The following is a 22,771-nucleotide window of genomic DNA, read 5'->3' as shown; positions in this document are numbered from 1 at the left end:
CTCGAGGAACATGCGTGGACTCTGGAACGACTTCTACGATGTATTGCACATAGCTATGAGTCATACGAGCAGGCTTTATTATGGGAAGGAACACTACCTTTTTTCCTTTCCTAGTTCAAGCCTCGTTCTAGTAAAGATGACTGGAGAGTAATTGCAGTTTTACTCAGTAAGCCATAGCTGTAACACTAAATTCTTAATAAATAAAAAGCTTCTTTTGTGTATGACTGAGAGTGCTTGTTTGAAATTTTTGCCTTAAATGTTTACAGGAATGTAATTTTGCCTGGTAGCTTTGTTTCCTAATATGCCTCTCTGAATATTATTTATTGCATGATTTTATTAACAGGTTTTATTCATTACATACTGCAAGTTCTTACATAGAGACTAAGTACTTTGTTAGTTAATACAGATATTGCCTTAGAGTTAGTGTACCTGTATAATATTTCATAACATGTTCAGAGTGTATAGTTAACCACCTGTAACCCTCCTTGCTTACTTCAATCATAAGTTTTGTGGGTTTTTTCTCCTGCCTTCATGAAATGGTGACTTCTGAGCTTATTGGAGGGGGTTTATAAGTAGAAGAAAACTGTATCTTTATAGACTTGTACTTAAGAATTCAAAATATTGCTGTAGTCAAGTATTTTGACAAATGCCCCTTTCTTGTGCTTTCATAATTTCTCTAGAAGATGTGAGGTTCAGCACCTGCAGAAGTTTCTATTACAAATGCTGTTTTGATGTGTTTGTAATTTTCCAAAACATTGATCTTTCAAGCTGAAACTTACTGCATGTTTTTTGCACAAAGGTATTTGCAAGTCCTTTTTCTTTTAAGTTTATATATTTTATTTTCTTTTTGACCTATGGCAATGTGGCAAAAAACCCAAATCCTTGGCAATAGTAATAGAAAAAAATTTCTTTCTTTGAAAAAAATTGAAAACAAATGGCTAAAGCTTGAAAATACTTTTTCAACAAAATAACAGATAGCTTTGGAGGGGAGAAATGTATCAATCATCCACAATAGTTCGTTGTTTCTAAGGCATACTTAGCATGGCTGTGTGCTTTTCCATATGTGTGCACAGTTAATTGAATGCACACTCTCCATTTTTTTGATCCAGCAGTCTCTTCTGTTGAAATCAAGGATCCAAGGAGTCTGGAAGGTCAAGTCTAATAATGAAATACTTGACTTTGGTTTTTTTTATTCCTATTTTCAAGGGAAACCAAATGCAACAACCTGTGACTTTTTAAAATTCCTATTTTCATGCCAGAGTTTTAATGCTGTTAGCTTAGCTGTGTTGCATAAATATTTTGCAAGTTTAACTTTGTTTACTTTTAAATGATCACATGTTCTTTCATCTTGAACATTTTGAGAGAGCTGATAATATCAGTTAATGCAAAAAATTCTCCCCAGTTTTATATTCGTCACTTTAAAAACAGGACTTACTAATTGTCTTGTCAGGATTTGAATGTTACCAAATGAAGTTAGACACCACCATACATATCTTATATATATACACATATAATTTGTCCTAAAACATTGTTAGCTCAGCTACCTGATGGAGCGTGTTTGCTATTTCTGTGAAGTAGCACCATTGCTTATGGAAGGAGAATATTGAGCTTAACGATTAGTATCAAAAATCAAGTTTTACAACATATAGGTGATATTCCCTAGATGGATTCATGTTTCTCTTGGCAGCTGTCACTTCATTTTTGTTTTGTGGGCTTTTTCTTTCTAGTAATGTCACAATAAGTCTCTCATATCTAACAAACAAGACCGCTTTCATGTCTGCTAATGCATGGGGGCTTTTTTTAGCTGGTAAACATCCTGGGACAGAGAAGTAATCCTGAAATGTCTCAGGTTTGTGGCACTGAGTGCCTGCTCAGCATTTCAGGATCATCATTGTTCTTTTCAGCCTCAAATGCATGTATCTATCCAGCTGTCTTCACTTACTCCATATTGTGAGCATGTTAAATACTAAAAATAAGAAGAGTTATTAGTTATTGTGGGATAATTGCAGGGAATTATAAGCATGAATTCTCCAGGGATGTCATTACCTTGTGTTAATCATCTGTCAAGTCTTACTGTTCTGCGCATACACACACGGATGAACTAATGAGTAAGCAAGAGGAGGTGACAGAACTAGAATCAGTCATGCTCTTATGTTGTCATATAGTCTTGATTACATTCCAGGACTCCTGAGGTGAATTTATAGCTACAGTAATCTCTTTCCTATCCACTGCACTTAAATAACTGGTATTTTAAATCTCTTTGCATTTCTGAGCTACTCAATGAGAGACGTGAGCTCTGACTGCAGTGATAATAAGCCGAGGATACAGCTAGTGTATGAGCTGCAAGCTAGAGATTATCATATAAACATCAGTGTATGATAGCTGACTCTCCTTACTGCAGTGGAGAGGTCTTTCCAAAGAAAGACGGGGCAACCTAGTACTAGGAGCTAAGTAGCATGTACAGTGATATATTAAGCTCTAAGGCAATTAATCTAAATGTTTAGATGGCTTTGTTCCCTGCCCTAGATATCTCTCTCTTGACACTTTTCTATCAGACCCTATCAGTAAGCCTTCAAAGCATTACTCCTGCAACCCAAACTGGAGGATTTAAATGAGGGGGAGGAAAATTCAAGATATGAAACATATTTTTTGATCAGCCAGGCATCTCCTTCCTCCTACCCTTAGGAATTCTGTATGTTAAACAACTCAACTAGAATGTTGTTCTCAAACTTTTCTGTTAGCTCTTCCCCAGTTAAGAGGAAACATTTACCATTTGGAGGAAGTATTGATCAGAGATAATAAATATTCCCTGCAGATAAATGTGTTATAGATGGACTGCCCATATGTCTAAAAGGCTTGGATGCCACATTTCACCAATGATTGTAACTTGCTGAGGCTCAGGTATTCTTGTCTTCATACCAAAAGAAACCTTGCACCTTTTCCACTTGTGCAAAGACTTCATAACAGTGAAGTGTTATGTCAAAATAAGTGAGATATGCAATTAATTTAAAAGGCTAAAATCTCTCTAAACTCTGAAGATTACTTCCTTGCCATAATTGCCCTGTATGTTATAACAGGCTCTGTATCTGAAGCAATAATGGAAGGAAAACCCAGAGACAGATGAGACTTCCAATTGGTTTCCAGAGAGAAATTGATCTTACTCGCTGTAGAGTTGTCATTGAGGTATTGAGTTCTACAGGAAGAAATTCATTTCACTGAGTACCTTTAGGAGAGGTTCAGCTGTTGATACATAAGTTTACACTCAATTTTTTTAGAGCAGTAGTTGATGGAAGAACAAGAAGTAGGAAGAGATCATGCTGGATGGATGAAGTTGTGGGATAGAATGAAGGGATTATCTACAGAGACTACCTGATTTATCCTCCTCAGCTGGACAGATGATACGTTTTACCCTGTCCTGGTTGGTGCAATGGCTATATGTGTCTGGGAAAAAAGATGCTCCATCTAGTAATAGTCTCATCTGTTTGTCTTGATCTACTGTGTATATTGTGATGAACGCATGAGGTTTTTGGATCGGAGCCTTGAAGGTGTGTGGTTGAACGTAACGTGACTTGTGACCTTTCAAAAGTGTGAATCCATATGTTCTGTTTAAGCCACTTGGTGGAATAATATTGGTGATTTCACAGTATTTCTGTAGAAAATAACTTCTGCTGTACTTTGCTTGTGCTTTTTCTAGAATTGGAAAGACAGTTGGTCAAGGGTGTATGACTCCTTCCCTCATGCACTTTTCTAGGCCATTTCTTTCTAGGCTGTCTCTGTGGCACTGGGAGGCTCTGCTGAGCTTTTAGTTTCTTGCAAGCATTTAGAACTGGCACCAGGAGACCCAGTCAGGACCGCTTGTTATATGTGCTGTACAAACACAAAGGATGAAGTCACTGCCTCCTGCGGGGCCCTCTGTCCGGGAAACACAGGAAGCCCAAAGATGAAACCTCAGCGCTGTGCCCAGCTACGCTTGTTAGTAGATAGCCAACTGAAATCAAACTGACCATGACCTGGTGTTTAGCGTTGTGTAAGTTCAAATTAATATTTCCACCTAGGAGTCTTACGTGGAAATTAAGTAGCATGGCGGGTTGTGTCTGTCTCTGAGCAGCTCTAACCAAGGGATTTCCCCTCATCCACATAGTCCAGGGCTGAGAGTTGTCTTTGAAGAACTCTTTATATGTGTGTCTAAGAGCTTCAGACTCAAACTAGAGGGTTTTGGGGGGACTACCTTGTGGGTGTGAAAGGGGTTTGGATCTGAAAGGTTAACTAAAAAGAATGATAGGAGAGCCTGCACTTCCTACTGTGGTAGCTTCTTGACTTTAATGTCTGAAATTCATTTTCCAGAGATTATAAGAAACATAGGCTATTTTGAGGTCATCGTTTTTCTTTTGTATGTATGTGTTTGTGTGTAACATGGGACCAGAATGTTATACACCTACTTATTGTAGTTCATTTAGTGGAGTTGAAATGATGAGGTTTAACTGCTGAATTGAAGGCTTCTCTTTGTCCACGTTAGCCTTTTCAATTTTGGGAAAGCATCTGTGTCTGAGGGAGAGTTTTTAGTATGTGCTTATATTTTAGCATACATTTCAGTGTTCATTCGAAGTGTTTTTGCTGACTTAATCTGAAGTTTGACAGGTGTGATTCTGCCCATCATTGGGACAGGACTTGGCTTGCTTTCTGTGCCCAACATAGTGAAAATCAAATTAAGGGCCCATAAATCTGGATATACTGCAAGGACTATAATTCATTTAGCTTTCCTTAAATGTCCCTCAATGGCTGGCAATTATAAATCAGTAGTCTTATTTTTCAAAGTTTAATTAGAATGAATGTGGACTGATTTAAGGTCTTTGATAGATTAAAGCCAAACCATGAAACACTTGAGCCAACCTACCAAAAAAAGAAGTCTCAATGTGGGCATTAGTAACTCATTTGATGCTGACGGTATGAAAAGACTCTTCCTAAAATAAGCATGAAACGCACTTGCCTGGTTTTTAGACTTGCTACTGTCAGGTAAGTTTATGGTAGGTTCAAATTGCTTGCCTTAATGTAACTAGAAGGAAGAATTAGTAAATGAAGTGCTAGATCTTGTACTTTTGGCTCTGTGCAGTAGTTAATAAAAGCTGGCCAATAAAAAGGTCTCTGTTCTTGTTCCTATAAAAAGGTCTCTTGTTTGTGATGGCAACAACTGTCAAATTATTTTTCAGTTGTCCAGTTTGGCTGTGAGCCAGTACATTGTAGAATAGCCAATTTCCTTGCTGTAATTTTGGAACTTCTAAGTGTTTTTGTAACTTCTTTTTAAATGGGATTTATCAAAGTGGGGGACTAATGGTATTTGTCTGCTAGAGCTGAGTACAGGCAGGACCCGTGCTGTGCAAGCGTCACTTAACTTTACCACTAATCTTGGAGCTATAGCACCACCTGCTATTCTTGCTGTAGGTTTCGCAAGTGAGAATGGAATTATCTGTTATGGTGTAGTGGTTTGTAAATTATCTGTGGCAGTCTAGTTCTAAACCATTAAACTTGTGCTGTCTGTGACTCAAATTAAATATAAACTGAAACCTTCAGAGCAGAGGGATTAGGATATAAATACAATGTCATCTCATTCCAAGGAAGAAGCAGCCATGTTAGAAATAGATGTGGACCCAGGAGTCCTTTCTTCTTCTGTCTTCAGGGACAGAAGCTTTTTTTAATGTTGAAAAGGTGAATTAAAATGGTGGATTATCTCATGCAGAGCACACAGATATTTGGAATGCTGATCAATAGTGGGGGTTTAAGTGGTGAATGTGTTTTTGTTTAAGCAAAACGTTCTGCCACTTAAAGGATCAAGCTTAAGCAGTTGAGTGAAGTAAGTCTTTGGGAGTAGCTTGCCAAATGTTTTTGGGAATACGTCATACTAAAAGTAATATGTCTTGCGATACTAGTAACTTTGGATTTGGGCAATTTGATATTCCCTTGTAAAGTCAAAATGACAAAAATTTGTCTAGCCTTTAGAGAATGTGTTGTGCTTAATAATCTTTCAGTGGACTTGCCAACTTGGTAACAGCTTCTGGTCACAGGCCACAGTGCTAGCTGTCTGTAGACTTTTACTGTGAGTTGAGGAGAGTCAGGTGGACTTCCAGTTCTCAGTGTATTCATTAGACTTGTGCATCTTAGTGAACCAGACTTGCATTGGAGCTGAGTTTTGTCTGGTTAGGTCCAGACTTGGAGCTCTCACCTAGACAAGTGCATGTGTTTGAGCCTTGCAAGGCTGAGTATAGGCTCTGTGAGTGTTTGGATGGGACATGTCTGCTGAATGAGGGTGGGAATTAGAGCAAGTAAGTAGATGATGCTCTGGCTTAGGGGTAAACAATTGTCAAGTCTGTGGCTTCACAGTTGCTAGAGATGAGTGAAGCCAGGTTGCTGACTGACTGAAAAGTAGTTGAAAAACCTCAAAAATATTATGTGTGACACAAAGAAGGGAAAGGGGATGTTGGCTGGTGAGAGGGGAATTCCCCTTCTGACCCTTTCAGGGATAGCCCTCAAATTGACTGGAGTTTATGGTGTAATCCAAGGTAAGTATCACACATTTGAAAGAAATGCCATGTGGCACTTGCGTGGTGCCAGGAGCAAATCTCTCCGTGGTCGTAATAGGTGTGTTTTTGCCAATCCAAAAATTTTATCAGTAAGTTTAAATTGGCAAATGGCAGGTTAACCGCTAGCAAGAGAAATACTTTCAATACCTTCTAGCGAAACATTTTGTATTTTGTTGCAGGGTGAAATGATCACTGTCTTTCATGGTGTTTTTTCTAATTATGTTCAGTGTTTGTAAACCAGTTATAAATACCTTGCATGAAAGATGTTAGAGGAGCACAATAGTATTACTTTGAATGATGTGGGTCTCTTTGTGATTGATATCAAAGTACCTCATGCTCTTGTTCTGAACTGTTTCACAATAACAACTTTGTCTTGAATGTAGTTTGTGTGCACACTTATGTTAATCTATGCATATGAACTTCCTGCCTAGTGATTTTTGAATCATGTAGCATGCCAGTTAAAATAGTTCAGGTTCCTCTCTGAAAAGATCGTAATTTATCTTGTTGGTGGTGCAGTGCAGATTGATTTAGACTTCTCCCATTCTCTTATCCACAGCAATTGGAGCAGATCCAGAAGGAGCTAAGTGTTCTGGAAGAAGATATTAAACGAGTAGAGGTGAGGTGCCCAGACATTGTTCTGACTCTGGCAATTTTTCATTTTCATCAAGCTGTCTGCCTTGCTGTGGGGCTGCTGTGTTAAATTTATGGCATTTGAGTCAGTAATGGGAAAATGAACAGATGATGCTCCTTCTTTAATTTGTTCATTTAGTTGATGTGTGCAAGCTGCAGGTTGGTTAAGAGGGGGCTTTGTTGAAACCTAGCTCTTATGTAATCGTATCTTTCAATTTCTTTGCGTTGGTGGTAAGTATTTTAGAATAATGGCTAGAAATCAACAGCCACTATATTGATCATAACTTATGATTCTTGTACGTTGCAGTGTTCTGGCTATTTGCACAGGTGGTTTAAATCTTAGCAGTGTGGTACTCTTAAAATGGAGAGGTATTGGGGGGTGCACAAGAGAGCCGTAATGCAGAGACTGGGTAGGAGCAGAAACGAGGTCCTGCTGCATGTCAAAACAGAAGCAATCTGCTACCTCCGGATATAATTCTCTTAATTCCTTAATGATGGAGATCTCCTGAGATTTTTGCTAAGAATTATTCTCCGAGTATTTGTAAACCCATCAGCTCAATCCTTCTGTCCTTATTGAGTCCTTAGGTTCCTCCTTGGTCCTTTCCTCTAGTCATTCTAGTGTTTTGATCTTGGAATAGGAAACTGATGTTTCAGGAATGCATCAGACTGCCACCTCTCAAAATAGCATTCCCTTAAAGCTTCTTGGGAATCAGTTTGCAGGTCTGCTTCTCTCTTCTTGCTTGTCTCAAACAGTCAGCACGAGCTCCCAACCACTGCCCAAAAGCCTTTTAGATTTCTTCACTTCCAATTTATACGCATGCTGGTGAATTATCAAAATATAAATAGAACTGACAACTGCAGGAACTTCCCTTCAGCTGATAGCTATGCAAATTGTAACTTGGTAGATAACAGCATTTTTCAGACCTATTTCCCTAAATGTTTCTCAGCTCTTGGGAAGTAAATATACCTTAGCATGTTTCCTTGAGACTGGTAAAATAGGTCTTCAGATCTAGGAGAAGCTATTCCCAAAGCTGCGGGATCCCTCGAAGAATATCTAGCTACCTGCTTTTCTGCACTTTAATCAGGCACTTCAGTGGACTGCAGCTGGGGTACGTATCTGCTGTGTGTTAGTGACCTTGGTTCTGACCTCTAAAGCCTGGGATCTCTCTTGTCACAAGTATCCTACTTTCTACCTAACAACTAATGGGCGCCTAGTGGGAATTTGAAAAGCGCCAGTAATGTTGTCCTGGAACACTTTGCCTCCCTAACTAATGAGCTGCAGCATCCTGCATAGCTTCCATTGCTCAAACAGATGAAAGGTACAGCCTCATATTGGGTACACAGCAGTGATTTCGTCTGGCAGCGACAAAGCCAAGTTTATATGCAAAGTTTGTCTCTTGTGCACCTGCCCCGCAGAAGACTGATAGATCCTCTTTTAAGTCTGGGGCATGATACCACCTTTGCCCTGTCATCTTGTGGCTGTTCTTGCCATGACCCATATCCAGCATTACTTTCCAGCTGCGAAGGCTATTAGATAAGTTTGCACATATCTCAAAAATGCAGTTACAGCTTGCTTGTTCTGCCATATTTAAGGGAAGTGCTGGGTTAGAGACAATTGGATGGTAACCAAATCCATTGATTTTTTGGAGTATAAACTCCGGAACTGCCTCTTTCGGGGCAAAAAGCACTGCAGTTGTAGGATTTGTAAAACCCATTTGGAGTGATAACTGAAAAAAAAAAATTGAAGAAAATCAATGTTTCTTCAGGTATGGTAAAGACTTCTAGGTGAGAGTTGAATAAATGTAGATACAGTTGGTTATCTGCTTGGAAAAACAAAAAAAATATTACGTGGACACTGTATATTAGATGGTGCCATGTTTTGTCAGCTTTGCTGTAACGTGGCTTTCTGTTTCAGGAAATGAGTGGCTTGTACTCCCCAGTCAGTGAGGACAGTACGGTGCCGCAGTTTGAGGCTCCCTCACCTTCACACAGGTATGGAGCTTGCAACTCAGAACTTGGATTTCAGGCTGTACATATTGCACTGTACTTGCTAGTCCTCTCTGTGCCATGCCCAGAACACAAGCAAACTAGTTTGAGTTCTGTACAATATTTTCTGGTTCTTTTTTTTTGATTGGTACAAATTTTATGTGACAAAGCAGCGAAGAAAAAGCCATCTGAGTCTGCAGTTGGATGAAAGGTCTACTCTAAACCAGATGCTGTGGAAAGCTGATGGTTTTAAATGTAGTGTGGATTAGTTAACTTGAGCCATAACTCTCTACTATGGTATGAAATATTACTGTTAAATACATGCTACCTTTTCTGAATGTTATGCAGTTCTGCGTGGCATACGAAAAGTCTTAATTTTGTATGATACTGGTGTCCTCTGGCTTCCCCACTCAGCGTGAATGGCAAAAGGTATGGGCTCACAGGATCAAAATTTAAAATATACAGCACATTGATTCTGTTTATCTGCTGTCTGTTTTGATTTAATGAAATGCCTTTCTAATAACATATTTTCAATGTGGATTTTTGTCTGGAATATTGCATAGTCTGGTTTCTTCATGATAAAATTGCAGATGCTTCTAGTGTCCAAGTTGCATGTGCCAGGGTTTGAAGTGCTCTACTTCTTTGTAGCCGTGTTTCTTATTTGTAAGAAAGCTCTGATTTCACAGGGCCAAGTTATGTTATTAAATGATAGTCTCTCCTACCTCTTAATAGTAGCGTTCTCTAAACTGTTGACTTCTGTTATAAAATTGCACTGGTACCTTTTCTGCAATTAGCAGCTCTAAATGTAATAGCCTAGAAGTAAGAAAGAAAGAAGATCAGATTTCTTCCTCTACAGAGATTTAGATACAGTGCTCTGGTAAGGAGCCTAGCAAGACTGGCTGGGATTTCTTACCAAGATGCTATTTCTGGACACCGAGACCAGGATCTCTCATATTTCTATGAAGCTCTGGCTGGCCCTGAGGGAAAGGACAGGAATATGGCCCAGATGGATGGCCCCAGTGTCTGTTATTCCACTCTTCACTGCTTGTTTAATTTTTTGGGTGCAGGTGTGGTTTTTGCTTTGGGTTATTGCTGTTTTGCCAAGAAGGAGTTGTATGAAGCTGATGAGATTCTTGTTAGGTTCTACTAGTTTTCTGATTACTGGCTATTAAATAGGTTGCTCATTGTTTGCTTCGAAGTACTGCTGCTTGGGGAGAACTTGAGCACTGGTTGGGCTGAACTTGTTAATGTTGAATGCCTTCAGGCCTAAAACTTTTCTTTTTTTTAACAGAAGATTGTACTTATGAATAGAAATGTATCTCTGTTACTTGAGCCAAGCTAACAAACAAGCTCCCAAAGAACTTTCTTGTCTGTTGAAAGCTGGAATAACATTTTAAGCCCAAGAGTTTTGGTGAAAGAGTTGGGGAAAAGAAAGCTGCTGTGTGAGACCTACACTGGTTTCAGTCTACTGTGAGAATTTCTTATTCTTCCTTTATGCCTGTTTATTTCATGTCCTAGGATCAATCACTCACAGTTCTTGCTTTTGAAGATAGCGTCCAAAATATTTTAGTGACTTTGGATTGATGTGCTTCACCTGAGGTCTGCTGGGAGATGGCAGTGGATTAGACCATGGTGGGTGCAGAGACCATGGGCTCTCTTTCTTGCCCGATCTTCTTATGCTTGTCTGGTTCAGTCTCAGCTGTGTCTGGAACTTTTGGGTTTTTTCTCTGGTACAACATGCCAGGGGTGTGATATAATAGGATATTTAGGGGTTTTCTAGGGTATCTCGGCTTGAAGACCCCTTTTCTGTTTCTCAATGACATTCCTGCATTAAGAAGTAGTCTTGAGCGGTTGAAGAGAAAATAGTACGTGAAGGAAGTGTCTGAACAGGCATCGGTTGTTGCTGGACTCTGACTTCTGTCCCTGCCCCATCCTGACAGATTTGTGTAATTCAAGTAATTGAATTGGTTTGAATTACCAGAACTCAGATTGCAGAAAGGTCTACCACTTGAAATTAACTTTCTTTTCAACATTAAATTTAAGTTTTGGAGAGTATCTCAGAGACTTTAACTTTGATTCCTCCTTGGAAAGAATGCTGCAGAACAACTAATAGGAGCTTTAAAATATGCTGATTTTTTTTTTCAGCTCTGTTAACTGAAATATTTAATCTCCAAAGTGCATTTTAGAGATGCTGTGAACCACTAAGAATGAAATACAAATATAGTTTGAGATGGTTTCACTTCCATGTTAAAATGTTATTAAGTTAAAAAGTCTCTGCAAGTTTATCAGTGGATTAAAATGGTATATTTAAATCGGAATACAACTTGTTAACATGCTTAACACTCTGCTAATGAAATATAATTGTATAAAATTTTACTAATGTGTCTTATAGTACAAGGTTATCATAGAACTGTGCTGAGACAAAGAAAACCTCTTTAGCCTTTGAATTTAAAGTTCAAGAAAATAGAGTTCTTTGGAATTCGGTTTTATCTGGTCTCTAGTGACTTGCCCTTATTCATCTACTTCCTCTAAATCACAGGCTTGCTTCATTAATTCTGTTTCTTGTCATTGTTTGTAGCTTTTTCGCCCCACGCTCTTAACATCTTCAAAATGTGAAATTACTATGCCTTCCCCCATCTTCCTTCATAAGTTCTTTAGCAAAAAAACAAGTACGGCTATCATGTTCAATACATTCTAGGCTTCAAGAAACACGTGTTTTCTCTTATGCTTGTACAGGGTATGATGAAATATTAAATTGGGTAATAGCACAGCACTTGTTTACAGCGTTGCAGATTGCTGGGCTTGTATACTAATAGAGAACAAGAGGGGAAGAATAAGGGAAAAGAACAAATAGTTCTGTGTAGGGTTTTTCTGAACAGGCACGCGTGCTATTTTTGCTACCAGTAAATGGTGCAAACAGGAGATACAAATAAGCAAATTCTCTGTGACTGCATATTCAGGCAGTAACAGCAGTAACAAACTATCACTCTAATAGGAGTTTCTGGGGAAAGATTCTGATCTAAAAATTAGTTGCCTGGTAACTCTGATTTCAGTTATCGAAATCCTGATCTCCTTCCCTTCCATTTGTTCTAATTACCCCCTCCCACCCCTGTAAGGGTATAACAAATGGGATTTATGGTCTGTGTGTTGCTGTGGTTTTGTTGTTGTTCCAGGTTTTTAACTATGTTGTGTTAGTGTATCTGAATTTCCTAATTGAACCTAATGGTACAGCTTTTTAAAAAGAATTCAGAGGGAACTTTTGTAATTTTCTGATTATTTGCATCCTGTTTTTAAAAGGGAAAACATTCAAGCATATGCCAGTTAACTCAGCTACAGGCACCGCACAGAAATGACTTTGAATTTGTATTCTGGTTAGGGAGATGACGTCTGCACTCTTGAAGGCTTTACATCACCAGACAACCTGCAGCAAAACGAGACCAGACGCTCTAAGTCTGTGTGTTTTGCTGTTAATTGCCACTGTACCTGTCTCAGAGTGGAGTACTTTTTCATCACTTTCCAGCCGAGCGTCTTATTCGTGCTGTTCCTGGCAGGATCTGCTGTACGTGTTTCATTATTTCATATGGCTACATTCTAATTTAAAGTTCATTGTCCCCAGCCATGCCTGAAACAGCTCTGCTGTTTTCTCCCTTGCAATAGCTCGCAGCAAATAATGATTTTTATCCCTCAGATTTTCTTGGTTTGCAGCTTTTGTCTTGACTGTAACAGAAGCCCAATCAATCTCATTTTACAAGTTAACCACTGATGAGACTTTAAAAATAATCTCTCATCTTCTGTTTTCTACTTCTTTCCACCTCCAGGGGAGCATTAAAACATTCAGAGAAATATTTAAGCAGTAGTACCACTGTTTCATCCTTCTAGACTTACAGGTGCCCTGACCGGCATTTCAGCCAAACCACTTGTTTTATGACCAAGAATGTCAAGTCTACACATCAGTTCTGGCAGCTGTTACATAAACATCAATAGGTACAATCATCTTTTACAAAACCAGGACCTTATAGCAGTGTTCTGGCAGCTTCTTAAAGAAACCTTCAGCTTTCCCAAGCAATGCTTAAATCTAAGGTTAGCTCGTAAGAAAGACTGAGAATAACGAACCCAGATAGTTTCTTTTCTGTCCAAGCCAAATGCCATAGCAGAGGCAGGTGAGCTAAAGATTTTTTTTTTTAGAAACAAATCATGGTGATGTTTGTAATGTGTTCTCTGTAATTAATAAAATGGTGTTCTTGTGTACTAACCTTTACTTGTCCTAAAAGTATTTTAAATTTGAGTGATAAGGGTGCTTTAATCTGGCTCTGGTGTCTTATTGTGAGAGCTAAATATTTTGCCCATATGTGCAAGAATACTGAACCACCTGTTTTCTGCTTATATCAGTAGATCCTTTTGCAGTTTTGAAATTTAAATCTCTTGAATTTGCATATGTATGCTATGTTTTGAAAAGTGATTTAAGGTATGTTGTGTCATAGATACTATGTAGCTGTATATGGTATAGCATTTTCTAATAATAGTAATCCTGGCTGTCGGTATTTTTTTTGTTTATTCCTGTATTTCATTACTTGTGGTGTTTTGTGTGTCTTCAGAGATGTCTGGAATACTAGTGTCTGTCTTAAGCTGATTTCTCTAGCTTTTTTCTTCACAGTGCTGTTTCAAATGCCACAGCGTTAAACTTCTCTTTTTTTTTTTTTTGAAAGGAACTGAAAACCAATGGTAGCATGTTATTTTTCAGAATGTCTTATCCCTCATATTTCATACAAAAGATAAGCTTTTGCATTCTAGTTAGAAATTATTAGATTGCACTACACATAATTGTATGTGACAGCATTCTGCTCTAGGAGATCTCTGTATCTAAAAAAAAAAAAAACAAACCAAAAAAAAAAAACCCCTCCCAAACCCCCAAACAAAAAATAACCTTGTGTTCCCTGTCTGTAAAATGAATTCAAAGGCAAGTATACTGCAGAATGTAAAGGGGGGAATAGCAAACAGGTTAAAAATGATGAAGGATGGTTGTACAGTGATTCAAGCAGACTATTTCTTTTGGTTTTGCAGTAGTATTATTGACTCCACGGAGTATAGCCAGCCTCCAGGCTTCAGTGGCAGTTCTCAGGTAAGGTAATACATGTGTCTGTGCACAGGGGGGACGGGAGAGTGAATGTGGAGGTTGGGCAGAGATTAGGCACAACTCTGTCCATCTCCAGGGTACTGGTCAACTTGAGTCTTGCAAATGGTTTTAACTGGTTATATGGGCAAAGTGGAGCCAAGACTACAGCTGTAGGAATGACTGTGCATGATGGTGAGTGTCCACACTGACACCATCAAAGAAATCTAGTGTACTGGATTTAGACATCTGACTTTATTCCCAAAGCTGACTCTTCCAGGGAAGAGGGGATACTTTTTGCTCTTCATCTCTTCTCTCAAGTGGGCAGCATTTGGGAAGGGAGGTAAATCCCTGACCCTTTGCATTGACTTAAGTAGCTTTGGATCAAGCTTGACTTTCAAAACAAGAAACATTAATTCTCCAAGCATACAGCTGTTTTGTAGTTTGTCCTCGTTAGGGCCTTACAAACTGTATTATAAATTCACATAGAGGGTAAAGAGTTGCGTGTACAGTGAAGCTGTTTGGCAGGCAGCCTCCAAACTGTCTGATCCGCAGGGCCTCCCGAATGCCAAACAGCACTGCCATAGTCTTGCAGCTCAGAGTGATTCAGTTGGGCTGGGAAGATGACACCGATATCCAGCTCAGAGTTTCAAAAAGATTAAACAGTTTTGATTTAGACAGATGAACTGTTGGTTGCATGCCAGCTCATTCCTTTGGTGCTCTCTGGTGGTGGTGGACCATCCGTGGCACACAGCAGGATCAAATTGGTAAATGAACAGGTAGAAGTGCTGTTGGATCTTATTTGATGGAGTAGCTGATGTAAAGAACACACACCTGAATTTTGGGCTGCTGCGCATATATGTGTGCATGGAGGTTTTTGGGTTTGCAGCTGTATAACTAATTGGTAATTAGAAAATTCCATCTATTAGTCTGTGGGGAAATGCTTGTTGTTCCTGCTACTGTGGTCTTGGGAGGTTTTTCCTTGAACAGAGAAGTGTAGCTGTACCTCACTTCAGAGGGCAAGTGAAATGTGGGTGATTTTATGTTCAGGACTCTGATATGGTACAGTGTATTTGTTCTCCACTGACATTACTTGTCTCAGTACTTTTCTTTCAAAGACAAAATTAATAGCATAGCTATGCTGCTGGTAAGTGCACAAAACAAACAAGCTAGACTTTCTAGACATTCTGTATGACAACCTTACTTGTGTGAGAATAGTCTTTTTTGTCCTCAAATGCAATTTTTTGTCCTAGAGTGCAATATCTGTACTCGCTAGTACAAATTTTGAAATTAAACTTTGATACATGTTTGGATGGGGAGCTGAAAGGGAACTCTTGAAGTTAAACACTTCATTCAAAGGTAGTCTAATTTCAGCAAGACTTTACCATAAACATAATTTTAAGAATATAAATTCAATTGATCTTTTTCCCTAATTGTCAGTCATGGCAAAAATCATAGATTGGGCACTGCTGGCAGTAAGAAGCTATGCTAGGATGGACAGCATAGATTTCTTTCTCAATATAATTACTTTGTGCGTTGCTCACGTGTTCTTAGGGAAGAATTTATATTTCTTCCAGAAGCTTAGCTTCAGAAGTAAATAGTGGACAAGTCACATAGGCCCTGGGGAATTCTGCAGGTAGTATTCAGTGGCAGTACCTTTCTTTTTCTAGGAATAAGGAGCTTGTGTGTAGCTATGAAGCTTTTCCACGGTTGTTAGAGGACTCTTTAGAGCACCTGATGGAGTTCAGACAGTAAAATCAGTCTTGATAACAGAGCAAACCGAACTAATGTCCTCAACTAGGACAACCGTAGTAGTTTTAGCAGTTGCATAAAAATTGCTTGGGTATGTTTTCTCTCTTTTGCCTTCTTTTTTTTTTCCTCCTGTTTCCCAGCATTGCTTAACAAGTAGCCAGGGAGCAGACTACATAGAAACTGAATGTTTTGGTAAAACAGAGCAGTTTAAAATGCTTAGCTGGGGAGGATCTGATGAAGATGGGTTAATGCAGATTGATTTCCAGCACAGCTGGGTCACCATGTGCCAGCCTGAGACCTGCTCCGGGGGGATCTTCCTCTGGAGACCCAGCAGGTAATTGCACCACAGGCAAATACTTACTGTGAGTGATTCCATCTCGATGTGGACTGGGCTCATCTGGCAGATCAGACTTGGGCTTGAGTTATATCGCTCATGTCGCAGGCGGCTTGTCTTAACTTGAAACTGAAGTGATTGCTCTTTGATGCTTGAAGTCGTCTTGAGCCCTAATCCCTCCTGATGTGTTGAGAGAGGCTGGAGCCCTTGGAGGCTGATGCACAAAATTAGTAGGAAGATGCTATAAAAGTGTTCTGTTAAGCATTCCTTAAAGCTGTGAAATTTTAGAAAATTGTGGTTAAAAGATGTTGATGTAGGAGTACTTTCGGTGTTCTAGTTGTGTGTTGAGATTGGAGTTGCTTTCGAGATGAAACAAGCTGCGTAGACCATAGGTGCTGTCAACATGCAAGTGTGAGTCATGATGTCCATATATAGCCAGCGGCCTTGCATGGGAAGCATCATCGTCTGGAGGTTTCATTGCTTGGGGTTTGCTTTTTTCCCTGAAATGTTAGATTACTGTTCATACAGGTATAAGCAGAATTTGAGTGGGCTGTAACTTTGTTCTTGTTGGCTTGCTTGATGGCTGTAACGAGGGCAGCCCGTTCTCCTGCATGGATGGAGGGGGAGTTGTACACTGAGTGGGTTTTGTTAGTGCCATTGAGTGGCATTATGGGCCTTGTACGTGGTCAGGGACACTGTTCATTAGAGAGCTTGGTGGTCCTCAAATCTTTTAAGATTTCCCCTTTAGCTGTAGAGTATGTGATATGTGAGACTTCTTAAATATAAACTAAAGCAAGGTGCTTTTCATGCTTCTTGAATAGTAGAGTAATTTGTTCGTTTTCCTTACTAGTGATTAAAATGGCAAGTACTGTATTTTCTGTTTTGCTTCAGGAGAGCTTATGTAGTTTGAATCCTTTGCTTCTACTCTCACTATTACTGCTTGGGTAGGTTGGGAAATGGCTTTAATGATGAGTTTCATGGACTTCTCAATTAACCTTTGAACTTCATGGTGTCTTCTGCTTCTATCCTTATTTGCTTAGCTTTACGGAGAGTTACTGAATTGGTTCAAAAGAAATAATTCAGTAACTAGCTCTTTAAAATAAACACCTCCTTCTCTTTTTAATGAGCTGTCTGCCAGGGATCTAGTATTTGTTGTGCAGTCTGTTTGATTTGTGAAGCTGGAAGCCCAGTATCTTTGGCCTCTGCTGTCTATCTGTATAAATGCAAGACGTGACTCCCCAAGTGTTGCTGCGGTCTGTCTTGTGTGTGAGGCCGGAATCAATAAATTTGCAAAGGTTCAGGAAACAAGAACTGTCTAAAAGCAGCTCTTCTTGTTTGTCAAGTTAAAGGGTGCAACATAGGACCCTAAGAATAACTGTTGACAGTGGCAAGATCTTAATTTATTGTCATTTTACACTTCTAACCCTTCACATATAATGTATAAATTGTTTATAATTTGGTAAAATCTATTGAAATGAAAGCCAGGCCTGGCTTTACCTTTCTGAAGTGTTCTCTCTTCTCCATTCAGACCAAAAAGCAGCCGTGGTATAACAGCACGCTAGCCTCACGACGCAAGCGGCTCACAGCTCATTTTGAGGACCTAGAGCAGTGCTATTTTTCCACCAGGATGACACGTGTCTCGGGTGAGTTCCTCTTGCGTGGTGTTCAGCTTCTGACATCGGTTACCTCTTACAGTGCCTAGCCGTCAGAAAAGGCTTGCTTTTGAGAGAGCGGCTTTCACTTTTTCCTTGCATGGCAATGTTGTTATACATATTTATGTGTTACTCAAATCATCCCGTTTTGCTTTTCTTGACCAATCTTTGAAGTTGCTAAATTTAGAAAATTTAATCCTGTCACTTTGGAGAGGCACATTGTATTGCTTTTTAATCCTGTTCTGTGAAGGGCAAAACCCACAACAAACAATTTCACTGATGATTGTTCTGAAGATGCAGATGTTTGAAAGCAGTGGTTGGGTCGTCTTTCTACTAGATGTGGTATAAACACAGTAGTTAAAAACATTGCTATTGAAATCTACAGAGGTACAAATGTAAATTGATAAATTCTCCTGTATTTAGCATGCAGTAGGACACTCGGAGGTTATCCTTTTATGTTGTCTAGATTGAGTCTTGGTTAACAAATGGCTTGGAGTATAGAAGCTGAGTGTGCAGCAGTGTTGTGTGCTGCATGTGTCCCATGGGGCACACCTTAGATTTAAGGCTTGTTTTCTAGAATTAGAAGCTGTTTTCACAATTGCCTAGATTGCCTCATTCATAATTGAGTAACTCTGACAGCAGCTAGAGTAATTGTCACCTAGTGGATGGATGGTTCTTAATTACATGACAAGATTCTCTTAAACGAATGGGTCAAATGAATATGTCTTGAGGGTGAGGAGGGTTGTTCTGTGGCCCCTCTGGGGAAGAAACCAGCTTTGGGAAAAAAGTTTCAGGTAATGGGCTGTGGCAGGCAAGAGATTTGCAGCACCAAGCTGCGAGCTGCAGCTCATACGAAGAGTGACAGACCGCAGTGAGGAGCGGGGAGCAGCCAGCCTTCAGGGGACGGGAGAAACCTCCTAGGGACAAGAGGGAACAAGGCAGAGGTTGCTACAGCAGAATATCTTTACTTGTAGCCTTGGAAGGCAAGGACCAACCTCCCAGGACACAGAGACCGGCAAGAGAGCTGGGGTAGAAACCTCCGCTTTTTTTCTCCGTTGCTGTGGCTCAACCCCAGCCAGCAACTAAGCCCCATGCAGCCACTCCCCCCTCCCAGTGGGATGGGGAGGAGGATTGTAAAAAAAAAAAAAGTAAAACTCACAGGTTGAGATAAGAACAGTTTAACTAAAGCAAAATAAAATACAATACTACTAATAATAATATAATAATGATTGTAATGAAAAGGAATATAACAAAAAAAAGAGAAAACCCAAGAAAAGATGAGTGATGCACAATACAATTGCTCACCACCTGCTGACCGATGCCCCAGTAGTGATCTGCCCCTCCCGGCCAACTCCCCCCTGTTTATATACTGGGCATGATGTTCCATGGTATGGAATATCCCTTTGGCTAGTTTGGGTCAGCTGTCCTGGCCATGCTCCCTCCCAGCTTCTTGTGCACCTGCTTGCTGGCAGAGCATGGGAAACTGAAAATCCTTAAGTGCTACTTAGCAACAATATTCTCACACTAAATCCGAAACACAGCGCTGTACAAGCTACTAAAAGAAAATTAACTCTATCCCAGCCAAAACAGACATCTATGAATTTATTTTAAATTTTATTCACTTTAAAATAAATAAATAAAAATGAGGCTCAGTTGTTGTTTTTTTATTAAAAAAAAAATTGGCTTTAAGTTTAAAGGCTGCAGTGTGTTTTAGGGGAGCTCACTCTTAGATATGTCTACATCTTCTACCTACTTCAGAGCAGTGACTGACTCAGTTCTCATCATGCACAGCAAAATAATTTTAACAAGGAATGCAGCACGTTGAGAGGGTGCTTCAGTAGCTGGAAGATCGTGGAAGTTGGTTGTATGTGACCAGCCAGTTTCCTGTGAAGTGCTAGCAAGTGCTTTGCAGAATATAGTACTTCACAGATCACACTGAGATGTTTTCATGCAGAGCTATCTTGGTGATGCATAACTGTGTTTATGTTAAAATAAAATAATACTTATTAACTAGGGATAACAAATGGGGCTTTTCCCAGCATTCCCTTGTAGAAGACATCTTTCTTCATAATTGGAACTATAAATATGAATGTGGTGAAACTGTTTTTTGTATTCATATGTGGCAGCCACACCAAGAGCGGAGGATTTGCAAGTGCGGGTTTTTTCCTAAACAAGGGATAACCTGTGATACTTGGTTAAGTTTTCTTCTCTTAAGTCATTCCTGCTTTTTGACACATTTTAAATAGGATTTAATGTGGATTTAAAGCTTTTTGCAAGAAGTGCCTGTGACTGTTCTAGTAGGGAGTGGAGACGTAATATAACTGTAATTATGAAATGGCCTTGCACTTTGGGGAAAATGTCTTGAGAAATAACATTTGGTTTTTCAGGCATAGATACAGAATAAATTATAGGAGGACTGTGTGCTTGATCTCTAAATGAGGGAAATGGAAGAGTAGCAGCTATTTGTTCCTATCATAGTGTCGAAGGAGGAAACAGTCTTTGAAAAACACTGACTGATGTTTATGTGGTGCTTCTTGAGCTGTTTCCTGAAGTGGTCAGGTGCTGATGATTTTAATTTGGAGCACCACTTTGTTCATTTTGCCCCTTTTGATCCATCTGATATGGGTAATGTATACGCTGTACCCTTAAACATGCTAATTACTAGCCTTCACTGTTCCTTTATGTGATCAAACATTAAATAGCATATAAGGGACACTTCAAAATGCCTTACAAGTGTAGAGCAAGATAATTTCTGATGGCAAGGAATTACCAGGGTGCAGAAAGTGATTATTCTCTGTTTTCCTGCAAGAAATCACAGCTATATTTTGCTTTTATAGATCAACCTCCTCCTTTTTTCACCCCAGTATTTCCAAAGCTTTCTAATAAGTGGAGCTTTGTCATTTCCTCATGCTGCTGATAAAAAAAAAACCAAAACCCGATAAGGATAACTTAACTAGTGGGTGGAATTTGATCTCAGCTATGTGAGCAAGTCGTGTGTATGGTTTCTCTGCTGCAGTGGATGTTGTGGTTTAACAGGAGACAAGGTGTGCAGTACCTGTAAACTGAGGTGTTGTGTGTTAGTGCTGCGAGAGCAGCGATATCTGTAGTTCCCTTATATTGCACTAGTGCAAAAAGACAAAGCGAAGGTGGGAGTGTTAGAGGAGGAAAGGGAGAATTGCCGCAAATTCTGCAGGTGATTACAAAGCCTGAAGGTTCTACCTAATGTTTGACTGCAGGTGCATGGTCGTATTAGGAGCCCTGACTTGCCCATGTGGCATCGGTGTAAGTTAGGAATTTTTCCTTATTTAGGAAATACTAAATTTTAAAACGTTTTAAATAAAATTCTGTTCATACCAAGAAAAGTTGGGACTTCTGAGGAGTCAGGGAATGACTTTCAACTATCTACACTGCAATTTAGTTTTAACTTCTGTAGTAAACTGTTCCATTTCCCACAGAATATTTATCATCATTATTCAAGCTGGCTCAATTTCACCTTGGCTGCTGAAGGTCATAATTTTCACAAAACTGATAGTATAGGGAGTCTTCTGGTTTCATGCTTGTCGTCCTTCTCCAGCCCTGAAACAGCTCTCCCTTAGCTCTGTTGCTTTTGGAGTAACAGGACAAATATTTTTTACTAGAAGTATTTTGAATGTAATTGACACCAAATGTAGGCATATTGTAACAAAAGTATAGGGAAAGGAATATACTTTCACTTCCCTAGAAAACTAGACATGTTCTTCACAGTGCATTTTGATATGCTTAAATGTTTTCTGTTGGTAATCTATATGGCCCATGGGCTCTGAATTTGAATAAAATAAATGAGCTTACCAGGAAAGCTGTATCTGTGATCTCTGGCAGATTCTCAGCACAGTAGGTTCACCCAGTGTTGCAGTGGAAAGACTTAATTTGTGCTCTGAAAAATCATACTGCCTTCAGGAAATGCTAGAGGTGAGAGAGAACCTGGTTTTGACCAAGAATCCTCCCCAAATAACAAGCAGAGGTAGTGTCACATGAAGACATATATCTTGATTTTTTTTTTTATTTGCTGTTGAGTTTATTTTCTTACTCTGTTTCTGTCCTCCCCAATGCTGCTGCCGCTCTCTAGATGACAGCAGAACCACAAGCCAGCTGGATGAGTTTCAGGAGTGTCTATCCAAGTTTACGCGCTACAATTCTGTCCGACCCCTGGCAACGCTGTCTTACGCTAGTGACCTCTACAATGGCTCCAGCATAGTATCCAGGTAAGAGGTACTGCGGCTCTGACTGTGCATCTCATGCTGATACAGGCTGCTGAGGCTGAGTTAATAACCCATATTAAACAAGTTATGGTCTGTACATATATAACACTTGCAGTCGCTTCTCAAAAATAGTTTTGCGAACGTATGATTATCATTGATCTGCGAAGGCACTCAAGTACCACAGTAGTACCTTTTATTCCTTTTGGTGTTGGTCAAGACAGAATGCAGAACCTTTGAGGTGCCAGTGAGTATCTGCAGCTGTTGTGATAAAGCATGAAGCCTGTTGTAGGCTCAGTCCTCTTCATGTTAGTGTACTTGCGTTGTAAGTCATGCAGTTCTAGTGTTTTAAGAAACATCCGTCTTGCTTGGTGTTGGTAGTTTTAAGAATCTGTGGTGGTTTTAAATATTGTTGGTAGATCCAGTCATAACGGCAAGTACTAAAAAGAGTTGTTTTTAACTGGGATGGCTTGAACTCTTGAGTGTTGGAAGCTCTG

General features: G+C 39.5%; 1 protein-coding gene across 1 annotated transcript in view; it reads left to right on the top strand.

Annotated features, from left to right (window-relative positions):
* The window catches only part of COP1 (COP1 E3 ubiquitin ligase), a 128,377-nt gene that overhangs the window by 17,142 nt on the left and 88,464 nt on the right, over window positions 1–22,771 (top strand). The window contains 5 exon segments of the mRNA XM_050900833.1: window positions 7,132–7,191; window positions 9,121–9,197; window positions 14,253–14,310; window positions 17,916–18,030; window positions 22,145–22,280. Of these exon segments, the coding sequence (XP_050756790.1) occupies window positions 7,132–7,191; window positions 9,121–9,197; window positions 14,253–14,310; window positions 17,916–18,030; window positions 22,145–22,280 (446 nt within the window).

The sequence above is a fragment of the Gymnogyps californianus genome, chromosome 8 (genome assembly GCF_018139145.2).
Source record: "Gymnogyps californianus isolate 813 chromosome 8, ASM1813914v2, whole genome shotgun sequence".
NCBI classification, from domain to species: domain Eukaryota; kingdom Metazoa; phylum Chordata; class Aves; order Accipitriformes; family Cathartidae; genus Gymnogyps; species Gymnogyps californianus.
The sequence above is the reverse complement of the archived record's forward strand: the minus strand, read 5'-3'. Positions and strand labels throughout refer to the sequence as shown.